Source organism: Miscanthus floridulus, chromosome 10 (assembly GCF_019320115.1).
Source record: "Miscanthus floridulus cultivar M001 chromosome 10, ASM1932011v1, whole genome shotgun sequence".
NCBI classification, from domain to species: Eukaryota; Viridiplantae; Streptophyta; class Magnoliopsida; order Poales; family Poaceae; genus Miscanthus; species Miscanthus floridulus.
Window position 1 is genome coordinate 90,275,165 of NC_089589.1, and position 18,133 is coordinate 90,293,297.

The 18,133-nt window shown below is 44.7% G+C and overlaps 1 protein-coding gene across 1 annotated transcript; it reads left to right on the plus strand.

The window, feature by feature from the left end:
• Positions 1-8,190: 8,190 nt before the first annotated feature.
• Positions 8,191-16,782, plus strand: LOC136485070 (CBBY-like protein). Its single transcript, XM_066482017.1, has 8 exons — positions 8,191-8,600; positions 9,849-9,919; positions 10,831-10,989; positions 14,520-14,586; positions 15,240-15,335; positions 15,658-15,704; positions 16,008-16,088; positions 16,533-16,782. The coding sequence occupies exons 1-8, from the start codon at positions 8,301-8,303 to the stop codon at positions 16,654-16,656; spliced, it is 945 nt and encodes a 314-aa protein (XP_066338114.1). The 5' UTR covers positions 8,191-8,300; the 3' UTR covers positions 16,657-16,782.
• The last annotated feature ends 1,351 nt before the right edge of the window (positions 16,783-18,133 follow it).

The following is an 18,133-nucleotide window of genomic DNA, read 5'->3' on the forward strand; positions in this document are numbered from 1 at the left end:
TAAGTCCACTGGGAAGGTGCATTGTGGGAAGCCTAGTTCTCCCACCTCTTGCATTGTCGTCTTCTCCTCTTTTGCTTGCGTGTTCGCCGCTGCTCTCCCTCTAGTGATGCATCTTAGGAAACATTCCCGTGAGGAGTCTTCTGGGGTCGATGGGCCATTGTCGCTTCTCTCATTTTCTCTACGAGAGCAAGGGTAAGTGGTTTCGTGTCGTTATTCAGGTCCGATCGTGTTCAAGCTAATCATGAGCGTATTTAGGGTTGTTCCTTCAGTGACGGCGTCAGAGACCGAGGAACCCTAGGTGCCCCCCATCCCCAATCCATTCCAGCACCGGGACCGGCAAGCCCCTATCCCTAGTCCCTTTCCATCGGACAGCAGGGGATATGGAGCTATGTGCTCGAAAGGGATGAAGCTCGCCGGTAGCACTCAAATTCCATCTATGAGGTCACCCAGCTGAAGGTCTACGTGGACTACCTCCAGGTGGCCCTTTAGGTGGCGGCGGAGGAGGTCACCGTGGTGCGGGTGGTGGCTACCCCCGTGTGGGTGTGGGTGTATGGTGAGGCTTCTTTCATTCCTAGCTTTTGTTTGCTGGGTTCTTCCTCTTAGGTTCTGATAGGACTTTGTGTATCGTAGTGCTAGAGGAGCAGCTCGTGGAGTCCCATCGCGAGGTGGGGAGGCCCGCCCTCACGGAGGCCCTCCGGGGGGAACCGCCACTAAGGCGCGGCCTCCAGAATCTAGTGGGGACTTGGCTTTGCTAGGTGATCTAGCCGCTGCTATGGAGGCTGCTGCGGCGATCATGAAGATGAAGGTGGCCTTCATGGGCATAGCTAGGTTTTCTAGGTGGTGCCGAGTGTTCATAGTTCGTTGGCCCATGTGCTCCTACGGGCCAAATTGTAAAGATCTTTCATATGTGGAGTTTGTTAATGGTCTTTATTTCTATTCACTCACATCATTTCATGGCTTTCGCTGTTTTTGGATTATTTTTACTTTAGCCTAAAACAATTGGGCCTATGGCTTTGGTTAGTGAATTGATCGCTTCACTTCGTGCAAGAGCTGGGTACGGGCCGTGCCCTGAGTATACCTCTTATAATGCCACGTGACGTGGGTGGTGAGAGTGTGTGCCGGTGGGGCCCTATGCAAGCTCCCTTCATAGGCCGTGATATCATGGCCGCCCTTATGGAGCGGGTCATGACATGAAATGTCTCTGAGATGAAACGCATGGGCGTTCCATCCCTAGCTTCATCTGGCACTATGTGCTGACCGATCGGGTTTGTCATCATGTCTATGCGCATATATGAACGTGTTCAAATAACAAAGAGAGGGATAGGATTGATATCACCGGTGCTTGTTCGGGGAGCAGGCGCTTGCCCCACGGTTGCTGCTCACACTAAGGAGAGCTCCCAAGTGCTCGCTTGTAGAGAATCCATCATGGTTCCTGAGCCACGAGCTGGCAAGGGCGCTTCTCGACTGCTTGAGGTGATCATGGCTGGCTCAATCGTCCTCTTGGGCTGCCTCGGGCTCACCTTTGCCGTTTGGATGCCTTCGATTGGCTCGTGATCTTCCTAGGATGTCTTCTCCGTGTGTTGTCTGTCGTTGCTCTTGGTTAGGGAGACCTACGTGTCCTAGTGCCTAGGTTCTTCTGGTGCGATGATGCTTTCATTGTCGTGTCTCCACCTTCGGTTGCGACTGCCGCTTTCCGTGGAGGGCTAGTGTGTCTTGTCACTGTGGAGGTTGGCTTCAATTGTAGTGTGGTTTGATCCGCTGATAGCAGCGCGTGGTGTGTTTTGGAAGCTCACCTCCTCGGAGGCACATGGCTCCATGCAACATGTGATGGCTCATAGGGACGCATTGCGTAGTCTACCCGCTGCATAGGATCGGATCCTGACTCCTGGTTTGACCCTTTATGGAGAGGTGCCAGTTATTGTTGATGGTGCCATAGGGCGATGGATGATTTCATTGCTCATGCGCACCTTGGCTCGCGGCGTTCCATAGGCGGAGCCATTGTCCGAGGTGCATTTCTACCATAGGGTCTAGTTCCACCATGTGGCGGGTTCGATCGGGTAGGAGCCGGTGACGGGTGTTGTTCCGCTGGTTTAGGCGATCTCATAGTCCCTAAGAGGATGTGGCCACCATGGGCCATTCCCCAGGTGAGGTCACATGAGCCATGGCCATCTGGCTCCCTAGGTGGAAGTCTTGGCCATGGCTGGTGATGAGAGAGGGGCCCAAGCCCCCTACGTAGGTAAACCCTAGGATGCAGCCCCCGTAGGTAGTTCTGAGAGTGCACCTACCATAGGCCATGGGACCCAGATTCCCGAGATGAAGGTCTAGGCCATGGCCATGGGCAGACATGGGCGCCGGCCCTTTGGTGTGGTTAACCATGTGGTTCCCTAGAAGGATGTGGCCAGTCGTGGCCATTCCTCAGGCGAGTTTGTCGTGAGCCATGGTCCTTCAGTTTCTCGGAGGGGAAACTTAGCCACTACTTGCGATAAGCGAGGGTACTGGCCCCCTCTGAGTCAGTGAACTCTGAGATGCAACCCCTAAGGGTAGTTCTAGGAGTGTGTCCGCCATGGACCACAAAACTCAGATTTCCAAGGTGGAGGTCTAGACTGTGGCTGATGGCGGGCATGGGCGCTAGCCTTCGACGCCGATGAACCCATAGTTTTCATGGTGGATGTGACCGCCATGGGCCATTCCACCAGTGAGTCCACCGGTGATGCGAGGAGCCATCGCTTCCTTCCTCAATAATCGAGAGTGCATGACTGTCCCCTACCTGGCACGCCAACTATTGGTGTTTTGTAAACCAGATTAGTAAATTTATACGATTGTCGCACTGCTCTAGGAAGACGATGGTAGCATCCAATAGACATGAGGATTTATACTGGTTTAGGTTGGAGCCCTATGTCCAGTCTTAGAGAAGATCGAGTGCGTGTTCCTTGCTTGAATGCTCTGAAGTTATTACAATGGAGGGTGCAAGAATGGTGAAACAGGTGGTAGAACCTATGCTAGATGACGGGCAGCCCGAAGAGAAGCTCTAGGAGCCCTACTACTATAGATGGAATGGTAGAGGACAAAGAATGAGACCGTGTCCATAGATGGGAGTCATGGCTACCCTTATATAGAGTTTGGGGCTAGGGCTCACTACAAAGAGGAGGTTCCCTCGACCGAAGGGTCGAGAGCTTGAGGGAGGTCCTAGCTAACTTGGCTTCCAAGCTACGTCGTCTTCTGATGATCGCCCGGACATGGCTATCATCATGGTCTTGTGGCCACATCGTGGCAGGGTCTGATGTGATGCTACTATGCTGGCCGTGGCAGCACTATAGCCACGGTGATGGTTCATTAGCTGTCCTATGCAATGCAACATCTGTCATGGTCTTCGCCATCATCTCCAGGTTTCCTAGGGCATCGTAGTCTTAGTAGGTAGCCGCCTTGGGTCATTGTACACCTAGTCGCTTCGTGGGGCTGAGAGCCACGACCCTAATCATTGGAGTCAAGGCACTCCGCCAACCGAGGAGGTCTTTAGTGCAAGACCCTTGCCATGGATCCCATTCCATAGTGGGTAGGATCGTACGTGCATCCTATCGGTCTATATTCAGATGGTGGGTTTTATACCCATTGCCACCGATGTGCGGTGTGGTCTCGTTGGTGTGATATGATGCTAGGTTGGCGTCTAACTGGACCGAGGTGACTGATGTCATATCAGTCATTGCGGCGTCAGCGCGGCGTGCTCGCCTTCGTCAGAACGGGCACATCACACGGGGCTCGACCTCTCCCTGTCTCTCCCAGGGGTCGTGATGGGGAAGAGGTCGCATATTTGAGCATTACACGTAGGGATGAAAATGGATCGGATACGGACGGATATCACCGATATTACATTTGTTTTCATATTTCTGTCCGGATTCGGATTCGAATACGGATTGTGTCAACTATGTCGGATAGGATACGATTGGATATCGACATCATAAATATGCAATTTGAGTATTCAGATATGGATACGGTATCGGATGTTGGATATCCAGACTCGGATACGGACAGATCTCAACCCCTCTAAACGGATTCGGTTTTGAATACGGTCGGAAAATATCCGTACCATTTTCATCCCTAATTACATGACTAATGCTAGAGGAAGGGATCATGAGCGCCCTCGGCCTTAGCGCCTGGCCTGCTTTGCTCTGCTTTTGCTGGGCTTTGGTCGTTCGGGCCTTTGCTAGCTGCTGGGTTGTAGACCATGCGGCTCGCTAACTAATCGGTGCCCTGAGACACCCCGGGGTTATGACCCTGACAAATAGTGAACAAGCTTGCATAGGCACTACATCAAGATCAGCATAACCATGGTACAAACTGATGGAAAAATGCTCTCATGCTGAATGTGTTACCTTTTCCATACCATTGTTGTTGAACCATTGAAGATCGTATAGATGTTGATGAGCACATGTTGTCCACCCTAGGTTTTTTACCAGATCTAAACTAACCAAATTATTGCTGCTCCCACCTCAATTGTAGCATGAACACAACAATCTTGGCAAGGAGAAACATCTGGAACAAACTATGGCATTGCACTCAACACACGCTAGACAATAATCGATTGGTAGGTTGCAGAGCATGCAACGATATCAATTGCTTCTTCTGTGATATCCTTAGTTTCATTACCTGCATCATGGTTAGCGGCAAACACATATTCATCTTCTTCATCACTAGCACTAACATACCCACCATCATCAGTAGCAATATAAGCAAGCTTGTTGGGGCAATCCCTCATGATGTGAGTATGTGACCCATGCCCTTGCATTGGTGGCAGACAATTTGTGCAGATTGGTGTCAAAGGTGAGTTCTTTCTCGTTGTTGCTAGTGCTGGTGCCCGCAAATTAGATAATTTGCTCACTTCGATTGGTCGTGAAGGTGTGGACAATGTTGTGGAGGTAGCCTTTGTCGTCCTTATACTTCCCTTTCAGCTGAATTTAAGAGCAAGATGATATGGTAAGGAAATTTGGTCCAATCTTTATAATCAAGAAAATCCTATATATCATGATGCAAACCACCAAAAAAATCTAAAGCGCTTATGTAAATCATATACATGTATGTTACAACGTGCTAAACCAATAATGATTTCCTAATAATATTCCTCAACACTTTTACTACCCTGAGTTAAATGTTACAGTTTTAATTGCAGGTCACGCCGATAATATGGAGGAACAAATTTTGAGGTATATTGATGGCATTATTATCATTGCAAATATCATTCCACCAGAAAAGAGCAAAACCAATAAACTCATTAGTAGTAAGCCTAACTCTATGTTCTTTAGGTACTAGATGAGAATTAAATTTCTGTTTAACAACAAGCTCCCAATCAAAATATGCCTTAGGATCAGTAGAACCAGCAAGGAAGCATTTTAAACTTGGTGTTAGTGAAAGGGTCATTATTACCACAGTAGTTATTACCTCTCATACCATTACTGTTATGATGGAATCTATCATGCAACCATGCGTCGCACCAAGCATGACGTGCATTGACATCCTCATTGCCATTCCCATCTCGTCCTGATCTTTCATGTCATCATCAACCATGTCATCTCCATGTCGATGTTGTTCAGGTTGTTGTTGCTCAACATCTTCAAGTGCCCAAAGTCACTGAAAACAAGCTCTCTAGATTGAAGCTCTGGTGAGCACTTCAGCGCTTACACCGGACGTCTCCAGTGAGGGCTTTTGTGTTTACCACGCTTGGAGTCTCTCTCCGGTGGGCACTCTGGCGATCCAACCAGAGAGCTCCAGTGAGTGGAAAACCACTCCATCAGCATCTTCTTTTACACGTCTCGCAAGCGTAACTCCAACTTTGTTCAAACAAGAACGCAAACATTGAAGCACTGAGTTAGCATTTTTCTAAGGATTTTCAAAATATTTTCACTTGCAATTCACCGTGTCACTAGGTCTAATGCATATGCAATGATTGTCACCACCTAGTGGCACTAGATAATTGCAATTGTTTTAGAGTTTCCTCTTAATAGTACAGATATCTATGCTAAACCCGATTGTGCACTTTATTGCACCTTGGCCAGTAAAAATAAAGCCCTATTGATATACCTTTGCCTTCGGGCTTGCTCCTAGCTCCATCTCCTTCTCTTCTCTATGGTTGAGCACTTTCTTCATTAGGCCATGATCTACCTCCACCAAATCCTTAGCCTTGCTCAACTCCATGTGTTGACCTAGCGCAATCACCTTCACTGAAAGCATTATTCCAGTAGTTGTCACAAAAGTACCAAAACCAAAATAGAGCCTTCAAGCCGCACCGACAACACTCAGTTTAAAAGTTATGTTATAAAGGGACACTAACTCATTTCTTTCTACCATATATATGGTTTCTATCTAGGACGCGGCAGACGCCTTTCCGTCTCGCAAGCCACGTCCTCTCTGTCTCGCAAGTCGCCGCCACCACGCAACTCCACACCGCTGCCACACCTAGGGCCCCTCTCCTTCTTCCTCTCTGGCACGTTTGCTGGGGATAAGAAGGGGATCTCTTTAACTTTCCACAGTTTTTTCAATTGCTTAGGTTTTGATAAAATAAATCTTTCGGCGAAATCATATGATTTTCGATCGGGTTCGGTGATTGTCACAACGAGATTGTAGTTGTAGGCGCTGATTTCATCGGCAAACGGCCAATTTATGGCATTTATCTGCGAGGAGAGGGGTGCTTCTGGGAGCCCCCTACAAGGACAGCGACTCTAGGTCATCCATCTCATCATCGATGGTCGCGAAGAAGAATTCAAGGTCTTGAGGTGATGATTTTGCAACCTATGTCATACCTGACGATGCAACTACCAATATTCTTTCAACGATTTAGATGCGTTTTGGACAAGTTCCAAAGCGTTGGATCTTGCGGTGTGTCCAATGTTTTGGGGTTAGTCGTTGGATTTGGCATAAGGACTGCATTTCGGCTCCGGCGTTCGAGAGAAACCATTGGGGAAGAAGACGATGGAATAATCTGGATAGAATATTATGTATTTTTTATTTCAGATTTTTTTTCATGTGGAATTTGAGATATATTGTGCCAAGATTTAATATAAGTCCCCTTCCCTTCGAAAACAAACTCATTTCTTTCTACTATTTGCATTCTAAATTATAAGACATTTTGGTTTGCTCAGATACGGAGCTTACATAATAAAAATGATGTATTTAAGAAACCAAAATATTTTATAATTTTGAACAGAGAGAGTACATGCCTGCTCAATATTGCCGCACTTGTCTGAAGAACCAGTGAGTTCAAACACTGAAATTTAAAACCTGCTGCTAATAACTAAATCGGCATGTTTTTCCCCAACAAAACCCACTATGCGAATGAACGATGTACGGAGAAAAGGACGACTAAGGGGGTGTTTGGTTCTTCAGGCGCTCCTAAAATTTATGTCACATCGAATGTTTAGAGGCTAATAAGGAGTATTAAATATAAATTAATTATAAAACTAATTACATAGATGGAGGCTAATTTCCGAGGCGAATTTTTTAAGCCTAATTAATCTATCATTAGCACTTGTTTACTGTAGCGACACATTGTCAAATCATAGACTAATTAGGCTTAAAAGATTCGTCTCGCAAATTAGTCGCAAGTTATGCAATTAGTTTCGTAATTAGTCTATATTTAATACTCCATGCAGGTATCCAAACATTCGATGTGACAGAAATTTTTGGAGGTGGGGAAGGAACCAAACAGCCCCTAAGACTGAGGGACAATCTGCAGTATGCATAGCAATTGCAAGAACGCTGTTCTTCAATCCAGCACCATCATCAAGAGAGATATGGAAAAAAAAAACACACAAGGAGACGTGTTAGGTGGTGTTTGGTCGTTGTTCCATCGAATATTTGGACACATACATGGAGTATTAAATATAGACTAATTACGAAATTAATTGTATAGTTTGCGACTAATTTGCGTGACAAATCTTTTAAGCTTAATTAGTTCATGATTTGACAATGTGGCGCTACAGTAAATATATGCTAATGACGGATTAATTAGGCTTAAAAAATTCGTCTCATGGAGTATTAACGGATTATGTAATTTGTTTTTTTATTAGTATCCGAACACCCCATGTAATATCCTTTCGATACACCTCCTAAATTTTAGTCACCTGATCCAAACACCGCCTCGTTAAATGGTGAACAACAACAGAAGAAAAAGAACAGTTTCAGAAAGAAAGAGGGCGAAACATGAACAGTGCTTGACCACCTAAAATCCTCACGCCCGCATCTTCAGCCACAACCCACAAGCGCGCGATATCCACCCATCTACCCACCACCTTTTCTCGCTCAAAGGAACCATGTCAATGGCGGCAGCCGCCGCCGCCGCGGCATCATCCACGCTGCTGCGGGCAAGCAACCTCTCTGTCGCGCGCTCCGTACCAGTCACCGCCGGTCAGCAGCTCGTCCCAGGTGGCGTTGCCTGCTGCATCCGCACCGTGAGTGGGCGGAGAGCAGCGGTCGCGCGCGCGGCAGCGGCAGGCGATGGGGGCGCGACGGCGGGTGCCCTTCCGGCGGCGCTGTTGTTCGATTGCGACGGTGTGCTTGTGGACACCGAGAAGGATGGCCACCGCATCTCCTTCAACGAAACCTTCGCCGAGGTCCGGTTCCTTCCATCGATACTCCTGTTAATTCATCTCCATTTTCCTGATGCGGCTGCACCTTCGACGTTGATCTTTTCTGTGGTTCGTATGCTCCTAGTTATTTAAACCGATGGCTCACGGACCATTCTTTGTTTTCTTCTGACAAATTTGTCCTGCAGCGCAGTTGACCACTAATGACTGATTGAGACCATGACTTTGGAATAATGTGCATCTGATGAAATTTTGAAATAATGGTATACTTATATTCGTATAATATGGGACCTGGGTCCATGTTCTTTCAACAATGCAGGGTTCGGGTTAATTAGTCTTACCTGCAACGGTTGGAAGCTGACAATCGCATTAATGCTGAGAAGCTAATTTTGTTTTAACTAAAAATAGGAGGGTTTTTTTTATCGCAAAGAAGTTTTTTCCCTTAATAAAAAAGAGGGATTTCCCTTACCGACTAAAATTTTTATATGATGAAAAGGGACAACTAGAGATTTATATTACAAACATAAGAAGAAACAGAGAAAAACCAGAAAAGATGAACAAAACCCCTATAGCCAGTTTCAGTTAACGGGAAATATATTTTTTTTTCTTGTACCGAAGGAGATGAGGCAAAGATTAAAGCCATCTCTGCCTTTTAGTTTTGCCACTGGGCACTTGCAGCAACCACAAAATTTAAGCCTTATATGGGTTCATGGGCTAGCTCACTTGCATCCCTAATGAGAGATATGCTTGGCTTATCAAGGACATTTTATAGCAAATTGCCCTTTGCCTAAGCGGTTTGTGCATTTAAGAAATGCATTACATGGAGGTACCCCTTTCCTTTATGTATTTTCTTCACGCACTTGCATTGGGCCATATTAGATAATGCATAGTTGGAGTTTTCAGTTAAAAAAATCATCATTTCGCACAAGTCATTGAGACGTAGTGGTTAATTAAAATGGTGAATGGCATAAATAAGAAGCAATTGTTTGCACTTTCATGGGCCTGCTTGGATGGATGTATCCTGCATCAAAACTTAAACATGGATATGATCAAAAGGCTTATATTGACTGATAATGTGGACTAGTGAGAAGGCTTAGTCTGTACTCAATATTAAAGGATAAAGGACACTAATGCACGTTCTTGTGGATCATTGATTAAATCTAAGAGATGCCATGGCATTACAAGAATTAAATTTAAGAGATGCCATTAAAGAACTAAATCTACCGATTCTTGTTCTTTCAAAGTGTGCGTGATCAAGTTTGCTGATATTTACAGAGGGAATTAGGTGTGAGCTGGGATGTTGAACTGTATGGAGAATTGCTCAAGATAGGTGGTGGAAAGGAAAGGTTAGTCTTTTATTTACTCATCTCATATTATCATTTAGCTTTTCGAATTATCTTAGTGTCCACGAGAAACATTTACATTAAATGTGACACTAAGAAATTAAGGGGATAGCACTTTACTTTGGTTTTTAACATTTCTTCGCATCTATTTTATCACATATAAGAAGCATGATCTAGTAAGATGACAGAACTCTACAATAACTACTTGTAAATTTGAATGGAAAAATCATAAACATAAACTCTCTGCACGAGACACATATCCCTTGAAAATTCTCTTAGACACATAAACATAAACATAAACAGATGTGTATGTGAACATTAATTTTTCATTTGAATTTTCACTTTATTCAGTTTTATTACTTGTATATTGATTATCAGGATTTTTAAATATTACAAATACTCAACTAGCATAAGTAATCAGTCCATGGTTTCAAAAAATTTCTGACGATTTTCCATCTCTAGTGTAAATTTAATGAAATATTGCTCCTAGGGACTGTTCAGTCCATGTTTTTATTATCAAATGAGAAGAGCAAAATGTAGCTGATTAATTGTTAAAATATTATGAAAGTGTCTCCAAAAAATATGCGCATCATGTTCGAAACTTTTAGCAGTGACCGACAATAATAAAGAATTCCATACAAACACACAAATCTGTTCTATCTTTTTATTGACCTAATAAAAAAATTGATATCAAAAGTTTAATCATCAATCTGTAACTGTGAATAAATATTTTGCTTTTAAAAAGAAGAAACTAAATTGCAAAAGACAAATATTTAAATAGGATATAGGATGATTGATTGGCCAATGTGTCATCGAACTAAACAATTATTCATATTTCAAGGTCTACTAGACTTGAAATAATTATAATGTATTAGTCATTGATCTTTTATTCAATTGTAAGTATTTGTTTTCAGGATGACAGCTTACTTCAACCAGACAGGATGGCCAGCTAAAGCACCAAAGACTGATGAGGAAAGAAAGGAGTTCATCTCTTCTCTTCACAAGAGGAAAACAGAATTATTCATGGCCCTAATTGAGAAAAAGTTGCTTCCTCTCCGTCCAGGTGTTCAAAGGTCAATATTTCAATAAATTTGTTGGCCTTACAATTTAACTGTAGTTTAAATGAACCTATAAGTTGTGGCATTCAGAAATATTTCTTGCTGCTTGAACACAAGTGATTTGAAATGCTGCCATGCAACATAATGGGGGAATTAAAATGTTTATGTCACTTGTGACAACAAAAATGATAGTCTTTATGTCAAATACTTTTTTAAATTTCGTTTAGTAACATGCAGCACTAAGTGTAGAGAATTAGATGTAGAGAATTAGGGGAACACCTCACACCCAATTAGGGGGGGTGACTTTCATATATATATATATATATATAGTCAAGATACAACTTGGGGTACAAGTAACATGATATACATGTGTTAGACTATACATATCTCTAATACCCGCCCGCAGTCACAGCGGGAGGGAACTGGACGCAAAGATTGGACCTAAAGTCATTAAACAACTGTACAGGCAGTCCCTTAGTCATAATGTCCGCGAACTGATGAACCGAAGGAACATGTAGCACTCTAAACAGCCCCAATGCCACCTTCTCACGAACAAAATGAGTGTCAATCTTAATATGCTTCGTGCGACGATGATGAACTGGATTGACAGTCATGTAGACCGCGCTGACATTGTCGCAATAGATAATGGTCGCCGAAGGGATCGAGATATGAAGCTCCTCAAGCAGCTGGCGCAACCAGCAACACTCAGCAACTGCGTGAGCAACAGCTCGGTACTCCGCCTCTGCACACCAGGAAACCAGGTTGTCTCCAAGGAAGACGCAATAGCCTGATGTAGAGCATCGAGAGTCTGGACATCCAGCCCAGTCGGCATCGGAGTATGCCGTGATAGATGACACGCTGCCAATGCCGAGGTGCAGACCGGCGTCGAGAGTGCCCTTGACATAGCGCATACTGCGTTTGATCAGAGCAAGATGCGGCTCCCGCGGGTCGTGCATGAAGAGGCCGACTTGCTGAACGGCGTAGGCAATGTCCGGCCGAGTCAGCGTGAGATACTGTAAGGCGCCAGCAAGACTCCAGTAGTCGGAGGGGCTAGCAACTGGAGCTCCATCGGTGGCAGACAGCTTGGACTTGGAGTCAACCGGTGTCGCCGTGGGGTGACACTCGGCCATGCCAGCCCACCGAAGAAGGTCGATAGCATACTGTCTCTGGGACAAGTGGAGGCTGTCAGAGGACCGAGTGACGGAGATGCCGAGGAAGTGGTGTAGGGCCCCAAGGTCTGTCATGGCGAACTCAGAGCTGAGATGAGTGATGATGCGCCTCAGGAGATCCGAAGAGGATGCTATGAGGATGATGTTGTCGACGTACAGTAGCATGTATGCCATCTCCACTCCATCTTTTAAGATGAACAGAGAAGCATCAGACTTCGCCGCAGTGAAACCGTGCTTGCAGACGTAGGTGTCAAACCGTTGATGCCACGCACGAGGAGCCTGCTTGAGGCCATACAGTGATTTCTGCAACAGACAAACATAATCAGGTGTAGACGGGTCGACGAAACCAGCAGGCTGATGTGCGTAGGCTGTCTCCTCAAGATCACCATGAAGAAAAGCATTCTTCACATCGAGCTGATGAATCGGCCAGGAGCGTGAGGCAGCAATGCTGAGCACAGTCCGGATGGTAGCGGGCTTGACGACCGGACTGAAGGTCTCATCATAGTCGGCACCATGCTGTTGGGAGAAGCCACAGACAACCCAGCTAGCTTTGTGGCGTGCAAGGGACCCGTCCGCATGATATTTGTGCTTGAAGAGCCACTTGCCTGTCACAATGTTGGCACCTGGTGGTCGAGGGACGAGGCGCCATGTGCTGTTGTCTAGAAGAGCCTGATACTCATCTGCCATCGCAGCACGCCAGTTGGGATCTGCCAACGCACTGCGATAATTAGCGGGCAGCAGAGAGATCGATGTTGCAGACAAGCCCTTGTAGTTGACAGGTGGCACAGCACCTGTCTGTGTGCGTGTCATCATGCGATGGAGCAGGGGATGAGCCGGTGCAGGCCCCTGCATAGGCCGGCGAGGAGGTGCAGGGGGCTGCAGCAGCCCTGAAACTGTCCGTGCAGCAACAGCCGGACGCTGAGGCCCGTGCACAACACGAGGTAGTGGAGGCCTTGCTGGGTGGTGGTGCAGGTGGCTGAGCAGCAGCCACACTGGTCGTGCCACCAGCAGCCGCACTGGTCGTGCCACCAGCAGCCGTATTGGTCGTACCACCAGCAGGCGCACTGGTCGTACCAGCAGCAGTCAAAGGAGTAGACGCAACTGTGGTGGTGGACGGTCGAGCTTCAGCAGACCGGCGCTGGAACACCTTGCCGCTGAAACGCCTATCAGCCGGTGCTGGTGTTGGTGCAGGGGGCCGACGCTCATAGGTGAGGCCAAACCGGCCAGTCCCGCCCGGAGGTGCAGCAGGGGCAGGACTAGGCGGCTGCTCAGGAGGACCAGCCGGCTGTACTGGGAGGCGAGCAGGGCCAGCCATGATGATAGCCGGATCGTTGAGGTCCTAGGGCAACGGCTGCTCAACCTCTAGAATAGAGGGAGCGACCGAAGTAACATCTTGCAGAAGAATATCAAGTGAAGCCGACACAAACGGAGTGGCGGCAAATGGAAATACAGACTCATCAAAGACCACATGGCGGGATATAATCACCCACCGAGTGGATAGATCAAGACAACGGTAACCCTTGTGAGAGGTGGGATAACCGATGAAGACACATGGTGTGGAGCGAGGTGCAAGTTTGTGGGGAGTCGTGGCACTGAGGTTAGGATAACAGAGGCAGAGTCGGCGGCGCGGTTAGGGCAGAGGAAGAAGTCGGAAGGGAACCCGGACACGTGATACCATGTAGAGAATTAGGGGAACACCTCACACCCAATTAGGGGGTGACTTTCATATATATAGTCAAGATACAAGTAACATGATATACATGTGTTAGACTATACATATCTCTAATACTAAGTCAAGAGATACAAAAATGCATGGAAATTTCTTTTTTTTCTAATACTAGAAATCATGTTCCTCTACCACCTTATAAAATTCGAACTTAAAACTCAAATAGTACAGTAAAACAAATCTTACTAGGGGATAGATTGAACAAACTGAATACTTTGGAGTAAATTGACTTGAAATGTTTTTGGGGTCAAGCACACAAAGTGGACTTTTGGTTATAGTAAAATAGTTTTTTTTTTATCTTACTTTGTATTCAACTATGAACGATCATGACCAAAAGAATATGGAAGTTAAAACCCTATGGTATGGTCAAGGCATTTATACTTTGGGAAACTTTATTTCTCCCTTCAATGATTTACAACCTAATTACACTTTCAATCTATAAGGGCAAAAGTATAAGAAATGAGGTGAAACTGCTTTGGATCAGTGAAATTGCAAACTTAAGAACTTCATGTCTTTTGTTGAAGCTCAAGGCGCATGCACTAGAAAAACACGCAAATGAAACCCAAATCTGGACCAGCTAGCTTCATGAGAACAGCTAAAACCATTATGCTAGTCGAATACCTGCTAGATTAAAATTTTCAACTTTACAGGTTAATCGATGAAGCTTTAGGAAAGGCAGTTAAAGTTGCAGTGTGCAGTACATCAAATGAGAGAGCTGTAAGTAATTAAGCATTTTCCACCTGCAAGTGCTTTTACTATCTATATGCAGTTAGAGTTACTATAGATATCTCCACATCTGGAACAACAGTTTGTCAACTTTTATCCCGCGGAAAATTATTGGTTGGTGAAATGTTTGAAATTATGACAAATTCATTTGATCTGTCAGCAGGATACCTAACTGAAATAACAAAATTCAAACAATGAAAGGGAAGTGTAGACATTTAGCTGATGTTTTCAACCCAGTACTTCTCATTCTAGATCCTTACCTTTCCTTGGCACTAGATCTGTAAAACTAAATTTCCATATGTCATCCCTACTTAGCAAAAGCCTTTTGCCAATATTTTGGTTCAAATCAAATATTTTCTCTAATAATGTTTGTTTTTTCCCTCCGATATATAAAAATAATTTGATTTTTCCTAACTTGAATGTTAAAAATTTAATAAGAAAATAAATAAGCTGTCTAATGTAAATTAAGCAGCATTATAAGATGTCACTATCATTTCTAACATCCAAGATTTACTATTTGTCAGTTATTTTAGGTCACCAGATGAAGATTTACATTCTCTTAACATTCAATCACCGATGATTAACAAACATATTTTATGGAATTAAAGCAGGGCAAATTATAGCTGGTTTTTTCCTGATTACAGGTTTCAGCAATAGTGTCATACTTATTGGGGCCTGACAGAGCTGAAAAGATTACCATATTTGCTGGAGATGTGGTTCCACGCAAAAAACCTGACCCAGTAAGTTGATGTCACAGTTTAATGAACTCTAAGCATTAGTTCATATTTCCCAGTTGAGTTATTTTCTTGAAATAATGTTTTGCAAAAATCTAAATAAGACTATGATAACATCTTGTGGCTTAGGCTCGGTGCCACCAAAGGGTCCTTGATATGGTACCACATTACGCTATGCACATGGCAGCCCAAGATTAGTTATATTTGTTTATGACAGAAATATAACCTTTTCTCATGTAGCTATTTACCTAACACACAATTTGTGTATTACACTTGGGTAAAACCCTTTATCTGTCAAATATTATTGTTTATTTATGCTTATTTTCAGGCAATCTACATATTAGCAGCAACTACACTCGGAGTTGATCCACAAAGGTACTGAATAATATGTTTGAAACAATTTTTTGTACAAATTCTATCTATTACTTTCACAAATATCATTGCAAGGAATAATGTGGTAACTTTTTAGCGTTGCTAGCTTTGATATATATAGACAGCTTATAATTAACTTGGTTTAGTTAGGCTACTAGGGCAAACAGCATTATTCTTTGTCAACGTACTTCTGCACTTCTTAAATTCACTCAGTCTATCATTGCATTCTACATGATTAGCAAATGTTAGGATGTTTCCATAATCCTTGATATCTTTTTTTTCTAATCATGCTTTTTTTATATGCAGCTGTGTTGTTGTTGAAGACAGTACTATAGGGCTCGCAGCGGCAAAAGCTGCCGGCATGAAGTGTATCGTAACAAAAAGCGGGTACAAATTTTCTTCTTCGAAAAACTTCAACAGGCATAGTTTATAACTTGACAGCAATTGGTAGACCTTTCTAATAAAGGTATTAATCTGACTAGTATATGAGATGAAATGCCAAATTCACGTAGCCTATGTAGTATACACAATATGCTCTACTAGAGTTGTAATCGACATAATTTTCTTGCACGCAATGTGTTGCACATTAGATATCTAATCTGATGGATGTAAAGTGCTTGATATTTGAATCAATATTATCCACATGTCAGTTTATTTATCAAATTTTATATTCTTATATTTTTCTATTTCAGAAAAAGTCTTATATTTATCTTAATTATAATTTTATTTTACTTCTCTGTTATGATATTTTTAGGACACATTTTGTTGATTGTTCAGATTACAGTTTTGATGCTCATTTTGTAATCAGATGTACCATAAATATGTTTTCAGCTACACTGCAGAAGAGGACTTTGAGACAGCGGATGCTGTGTTCGATTGCATTGGTGACCCACCAGAAACGCGCTTCGATTTGGATTTCTGTGCCAACTTGCTCCAGAAACAATATGTAAGCTGAAAGAGGGTAAATGCAAGTGACATGCATGTAAAGGAATTCAAATGTAAAAAAGTAACGAAAATAAGTTATACATGTTCAAATGTAAAAAAGTAACGAAAATAAGTTATACATGTAACTGTTTATTATTTTTTCGGGAACGCGCTTAGCACGTGTTTTATTAAGAGGAGTTGGAAACTGAATACACCTCCAACAGCACTAGATGGCGAGTTGCCACCAAGCGTGCGGGTAAACACGATCACAGATCACCATCCAACGGTGGAACTTACACGGTCGTACTAACTAAAGGAACAATGGTGCGACGTAGAGTAGAAAAGGCGAGCGCGCGTAGCGTTAGTTGGTGCGTGCGGCCACCAGCGACGAGAAGAGTGAAGCCGGCAGTGATCCAGGCGTCGGCCTCATCCACAATGAGGTGGAAAAGCTGCAATGGCGTCTTGGAGGCCCCATCAAAAGTCCGGCGATTACGCTCCTTCCACAGGTTCCGGGTAGAAAGGAGAACCGCGGAGTCGAAGGCCCGCCTAAGCTCTTTGGGCAGCGTCTTCCGCGCCAGCTGCCACCAGTCGTCGAGTTTGGCGTTCTGATCCGGCGTCAGGGTCTGCATTCCCACGGAGTGAAGTCGGTGCCAAACTTCACGTGCGAACACGCACCAACACAGGAGGTGATCCGTGGTTTCGTCTTCCTGAGCGCACAGTGCACACGACGCATCTTGCTGCAGCCCATGGTGTTTCCTTCTCTCGGCAGTCCAGAGGCCACCATGGAGGCCAACCCAGAAGAAGAACTTCACCTTTGGCGGCGCATGTGCGTGCCATAGGTGCTTGGCCCCGACCAGCAACGTCCTTCCGAAGAAGAAAGATCTATAAGCCGAAGAAGCCGAGTATTTCCCATCACCTGTCCATTTCCAGACAAAACGATCCGGTACCGCGGGTTGGAGATGGACATGTTCGAGTTCTTCCTAGAGCAGCACATAGTCACAGAGGACCGGAGCCGTTGGCGCTCCAGTAATGTCCCGCACCCAGGATCGCTGGGCCAGCGCTTCCTTGACCGTGCGATTCCGGCGTCTTTTCCCAATTGCCTGAAACAGATCGACTCGGCGCAAACGACGATATTGGACCATCCGGGAGCCAAGAGTCCGTCCAAAAACCTTGCTGATGCGCCATCCCCCAATCGCACGATGATTGACGCCCTGAACATTACATCGATGTTCTTTTCAGTCCTTGATGGTTGAAGGGCCCAGGCAGAGGTTGAGTCCGTGCGCCTGAGCCATGAATGGACTTCGTTTTTGTTCATTCCAAAAGTTGCACCTGTAGTGCATAGTGAATCCATTCCTCGAATCCGCGCTGCTATTGTTTGGATAATTGGACAAGCAACTAAGCATGTTTGTTGATTGGCTTTGCCTGCCGTTGTCTACCCTTCAAGAATGTAGGCACCATTTGGTTCGAATCCGAATTTCGATACGCCCATAATTCTATCGACGGCGGCG